Here is a 5,611-nt window from a genome sequence, read left to right as displayed (position 1 = left end):
GCACTGACCCCTGTGCACGGGCACTGACCCCTGTGCATCAGTACTGACCCCTGTGCACGGGCACTGACCCCAGTGCATCAGCACTGATCCCTGTGCACGAGTACTGACCCCTGTGCATCAGCACTGATCCCTGTGCACGGGTACTGATCCCTGTGCACGGGTACTGACCCCTGTGCATCAGTACTGACCCCTGGGCACGGGTACTGACCCCTGTGCACGGGTACTGACCCCTGTGCACGGGTACTGACCCCTGTGCACGAGTACTGACCCCTGTGCACGGGTACTGACCCCTGTGCACGGGTACTGACCCCTGTGCACGAGTACTGACCCCTGTGCACGGGTACTGACCCCTGTGCACGGGTACTGACCCCTGTGCACGAGCACTGACCCCTGTGCACGGGTACTGACCCGTGAGGTTTGCCCTGGGCAAAACCTCTGGTCCTCAGCACCTGTGGGAAAATGACCATTTGCCTTCTTGAAAGCAGCAAACAAACGATGAACTTGTTTGTTTTGTTTGTTGTGGGTTGGTTTGTTTTCTTTTGTCTCCTCATGGTGCTGTGTGTGCTTTCGACAGTATGCAAGGGTTTGAGCTCTGTGTGGAGGCACAGGGGCAGGGCTGTGGGGCAGGATTGCAAACAAACAACAGAACTCTCTTACCTTTAGCAAACCACTGAATCCCAGACACAATTCAGCAGCTCTAACACGTTTATGTCGTGTCTTTGTCATGTCACTTGTTCACACTCAGGGCCCATAAAGGTAAATCTGTGCCAAGCCACTCAGTGTGTGCTCACTGTGTGTTCCCATTCTGGGGTGGAACTTCCCATTTTGGCTTGGTCCTTCCAGATTTCTTTTATGTCCTGAGTTCTCTAACAGTCCCTGTGTTTGAGGTGGGGGGGAGTGACAAGGCAGAGCAGCTGAGGCAGCAAAATCAGGCAAAGCCACCATTTCTGGTGCCATGATGTGCTTTGTCAGGGGATGGCCACCAAGAGACTCTCTTTTTGGTCACCTTGGTTAGAGCTGGACACAGTAACCTGCCTGAAGATGGCAGGGAAGCTCTGGAGCTGGATGTTGAGCTGGGAGCTGTGACACTTGTTTCCTTTCTGTGACTTTCAGCTTCAGGAAGAGACAGAAATGTGGAAAATCAGGGAGTGGGAGAAGCAGACAGAAGAGACTTACTGGAAAAGGCAGAGCAGAATGCTGGCAGACACTTCCAGGTGGGTTTTAGCTGTGGGGAGGAGGTGATTTTCTTGACTTAGGTGTTGAACCTTTTGTGTTATAACCATGTAAGAGCATCCTGGGGTGACTGTTCAGTGGAGCCTGCACAGACTGTTTGTTCTCCCCTCACTTGTGTCCCTGGATAAAAGTCCTTAAGTCTGACCTTTTATCTCTTCATCCAGATGTGCAGTAAACACAACCTGGTCTGGTAGGGGGCTTGGATCTGGATGATCCCAAACCATTCCATGGGAACTGCTCTAGTTGTGCCAGGCAGGACAACCCCTTCCTCTACCTGTGCCTGGCTCAGTCGGGGAAATGTTTGTGGCTCCTGAACTGGTTTTGTGAGAGCTGCTGGTGGTGGCTGCTTGTCCAAGCAATGGCTGGTCTCCTTGCATAGATGGACTTGCTGGATTTTTTGCTCTCCTGGCTGGACTAACCAGGAGGTTTCCCCCTCAGAGGGGCAGCTGAAGGACCCGTGTTGTCTCCCTGCAGCAGCCGGATGCGCAGCGACGGCTTCGACGAGGAGGGTCCCAGGGCTGACTGGAAAACCAGGAACTCCCAGTTTCTTGACCCAGATGAAGATGATCTCCTCAGGGCCCGATCCTGGAATAAAAAGCTCTATGAATGTGAAGCCAACATGCCAGACAGGTCTGTAGGGGGAGGGAATGAATGTTCTCTGATGATAACTCTGGTTAAAACACTCTCCTGAAGTCCTGCACCAAAAAGTCCATGTTTATGTTTTTGGTATATACTTTGATCTGCTTGATCCCATTTTGGGAAGGAATAAATAACATGCACAAAGTTTTGCAGTGTCACAGAAGACCTGCTGTGAGTTTATCTGTAGTCACAGTGAGCAGCAAAAGCTCAGCCCTAAGCTTAGTATTTATTGCTTTGCCCAAGGAACTAAAAAAACCCCTCAAGGAATGTGAGTTAGGGCTCTTCTCCAGGGTTAGTTTTAAGAAATTTAGTTGTAGTTTTCCCTTCTGAGAAATGAAAAAGAAGCTGAGGATGTGAGGTGTGTTTAAATAAATAATACCAACCAGATCAGTCTTCTTTTCTTCTGTGTTGGGAAGGCTCTGATAGCCCTTTGCTCATGGTCACTCTGTGGCCTTTTCAGAATTACAGTCTTTCCTTGAACATTTTGTTTCTAATAGATGGTTCTTTCTTACAGGTGGGGTCACAGTGGCTATAAAGAGTTGTACCCTGAGGAATTTGATACAGACAGGTAAGGCAGGCATGCTTCCTGTGTATCCAGGACCTGAACTCTGCCAGGTTGTGCAGGGAATTCTACAGACTTCAGTTCAAAGTTTTGAATATAGATCAGCTTTGAGTATAAAGCAGCCCTGCTCAGTTACAGACAAGCAACAGAGAAGGACCCAGCTCGTTGATGTTGTTCCCCTTTGTCTGAGTCTTGGGAGGGGATTGTAACTTTTGTAGAGATGAGACATTCAGCTTTTGCCTGAGTTACTAAAATGCTGTGAATCTGGAAGGTCTGTCTGGGCCAACAGAGCAGTAGGATGAATCCAAATCAGCTCAGTGTGCACCATCTCAGCTCCAGCTGCTCCTTTCCATTACACTGCACCTGTATTTCCTGTGATTCTCCTCATCTGGAGTGTATAAATCCTTGCAGTGTCCTGGGGAGCAGATTAGCTGTGCTGCAAGGGCTTAGAATGAGGGGTTCTTAAACTACACCCAAGAACCATCAAGGACAATATCAAGTACAAAGAGCAACCTGGTCTAGTGGGAGGTAGAACTAGTGAGGGGTTGGATTTAGATGATCTTTAAGGTCCCTTCCACCCCAAACCAGTCTGTGGTGGTTCTATGGTCTGTCAGGCTTTCAGATTTGAAGTAACCTGCTCTAAATGAGTTTCCATCACCCAGGGGCTTCCAAGACACATTCTCCTTGGCTCTGGCTTCAATATCTGAAGCAGGGGTGTTAGTAAAGGGTGGGCCCAAGGTGTTGATAAGCACTTGAAACTAAAATGCAGCTACCACATCTGTCAAAACACCTGGTCCTTGCTCCAGCCAAAGGAATGGGTGGGCTTGGGGAAAGCACTGAGACAGGAGAGGCTGAGCTGCCTCTGCTGCCTCTGGCTCATCCTTCTCCTCTTCACAGTGACCAGCAGGGAGCAGAGGAACAAAACGCTGTCAATGGGAAGAAGAAATCTCACCTGGGGAAGCAAACTGCCCAGTCACACAGGAGGAAAAAAACCAAGAAATCCCACAAGAAGAAGCAGAAAAAGAGATCACACAAGAAGAGAAAGAAAAAGAAAAAGGAGCAGGGGAGAACATCATCAGATTCTTCCCGGGAGAGCGAGTGCTCAGAGGAGGAGACGTCGAGCACCCGGAAAGGGAAACACAAGCGTAAGAAAAAGACCAGGAAAGTGCCTGCCAGGGAACCTACCTCTTCTTCTGGGCAGGAAAGTGACTCTTCTCATGCAAGCAGCTCAAGCACCAGCAGCTCTGAGGACAGTGAATCCGAGGAGAGGAAAGAGAAACGGCTCCCAAAAAAGAGGAAGAAACGTCACAATTCGGTGTCAGAGAGGCAGAGTGAAGTGCCAGAGAAGAGGAGCAAGAGGAAGAACTGGAAAGTGGCCACTGATGAAAAATCAGAGGATAGCTCAGATGAGGACTGACCAGTCTGGGCTGTAGCTCAAACTATAAGGTAGAGGACAGAGGCAGGTATTTCTCTTTCAGCACTGCCCCATGGTACAACTTGTTCCAACACTGTGGTTTACACACATCCTGCCAGCCCACGGGAGAGAAGCTGAGCTTTGGCAGCCTGCAGAAGGTGCCCCCTTCACTCACCTGACCTTCAGAAAACCTGGGGAGCAGTTCCTTGTCTCACAGCTTGGCTAGTCCTGTCAACTTCAGATTCTTTCTCTGTGACCAGGTTGATGCAGGAAAACAGGACAGGCTGCCTGCAGGGGAGAAACAATGTTTGCACCATTTGTATTATTATTTCTTTTTAAAGTCAGTTTTAACAGGTTGCTCTTGTTGGGGTCACCAGATCAATGGCCCAGACTTGCAATAGGAGATTGGAGAGACCAAAAGTCTGATAACACAGGAAATGTCACTGGATTTAGCCCTATGGAAGCTCTGTCTTCCCATCCTGTGTGGGGATGTGCACACAGAAAGGAGCAGGAAGGAATTCCTCTGATTCCAGCTGGAGGTGCTGTGACTCCTTCCAGAATGCTCAAGAAGACACACCAGTGCATTTGCTCCTTCTAGACCTCTCTCCAAATCCTGCCTGGGGCTGGCCATTGTGTCTCCTGTTCCTTCACTCTCTCTGGAGGGATGCTGAAACCATTGGTGCTGGCAAAGGAGCCTTGGCTGGGTGTTGTGTTCTGTCTCTGGTCTGCCCAACGTGTTGCTGGAGGAGTTGGTACTGGGGCTGTTCTCCCTGCAGCTGAACAGCCAAGCCTTTTAACAAAATAAAGACATCCAGACTTGTCTGATGCTTTTGTTGTGGTTTTGGGGTGAAGCCCAGGGGCAGAGCACAGGCCTGAGCAGTCCAGGTGGTCCTGGTGTTGTCCCTGGGCTCTGTGTTTCTGCCTGAGCAGCCCAGGGGCTGTGGAGGGTTTGGAGATGGAGTGAAGGAGGCTGGAGTGGGGAGTAGCTGCTGGGGAAGTGTGATCTGCACATCAACAGGCACAAAGCAGTGTCAGGGTTCTCCTTCCAAGTCCTGCTGACTGTCTCTGTTTTCCCTTCCAAGGCAGAAGGTTTGGGAAAAGCCCTTCCTCAGAGGCAGCTGCCCCTCACCTGCCCCAGCCCTGTCCCTGCTGCTCAGCCAGGGACTGCTCACTTTGTAGAGCTGCCCTCCTTGTCCTGAACGTGACCCCAAAGCTTCAGCCTGAAGTTGGAATGTTGGGTGGTGCCTCTGCTGCTTTGTCCCTCTCCATAGGGGAGAGAGACTTCACAGAACCATTCAGGTTTGGAAGGGACCTCAAAGATCACCAAGTTCCAACCCCCCTGCCATGAGCAGGGAACCACCAGACCAGGCTGCACAAACCTCATCCAACCTGGCCTTAAAAACCTCCAGGGATGGGGCATCAACAACCTCCCTGGGCAACTCATCCCAGCTCCTCCCTGAGAGTGAAGAATTTCTTCCTAATATCTCACCTAAATCTCTCAGTTCAAAACCATCCCCCCTTGCCCCGTCACTGATGAAAAGTGACACCACAGCTTTCCAGGCTGTAGGGAGAGGACAAGGGGGAAGGGATGAAAACTGGGAGATGGAGGTTGGACATGAGGAGGGAATTCTGGAGGAATTTCTTTCCTGTGAGGGTGGTGAGAGCCTGGCCCAGGTTGCCCAGGGAAGCTGTGGCTGCCCCATCCCTGGCAGTGTTGAAGGGCAGGTTGGATGGGGCTTGGAGCAGCCTGGGCTGGTGGGAGG

General features: G+C 50.7%; 2 protein-coding genes across 3 annotated transcripts in view; one reads left to right on the top strand and one right to left on the bottom strand.

Moving 5' to 3' along the window:
• Positions 1–38, bottom strand: part of PIH1D2 (PIH1 domain containing 2) — a 3,716-nt gene extending 3,678 nt beyond the window's left edge. Inside the window, exon 1 of the mRNA XM_009997423.1 lies at positions 29–38. Within this exon, the coding sequence (XP_009995725.1) occupies positions 29–38 (10 nt within the window). The remainder of the gene's footprint in view (positions 1–28) is intronic.
• A 1,081-nt stretch (positions 39–1,119) lies between these two features.
• LOC104388531 (chromosome unknown open reading frame, human C11orf57) lies at positions 1,120–3,851 on the top strand. Of its 2 annotated transcripts, XM_009997407.1 has the most exons (5): positions 1,120–1,214; positions 1,711–1,863; positions 2,387–2,440; positions 2,866–2,867; positions 3,346–3,851. In XM_009997407.1, exons 1-5 carry the CDS (start codon positions 1,132–1,134, stop codon positions 3,849–3,851), a joined length of 798 nt encoding a protein of 265 aa, XP_009995709.1. In that variant the 5' UTR covers positions 1,120–1,131. The 2 variants fall into 2 exon arrangements, with proteins under 2 accessions (XP_009995709.1, XP_009995707.1); XM_009997405.1 differs by lacking the exon at positions 2,866–2,867 and having other exon boundaries at positions 3,332–3,851.
• The last annotated feature ends 1,760 nt before the right edge of the window (positions 3,852–5,611 follow it).

Source organism: Chaetura pelagica, unplaced genomic scaffold (assembly GCF_000747805.2).
Source record: "Chaetura pelagica isolate M959 unplaced genomic scaffold, ChaPel_1.0 scaffold775, whole genome shotgun sequence".
Lineage (NCBI taxonomy): Eukaryota > Metazoa > Chordata > Aves > Apodiformes > Apodidae > Chaetura > Chaetura pelagica.
This window is presented reverse-complemented; position numbering and strand designations above follow the sequence as displayed.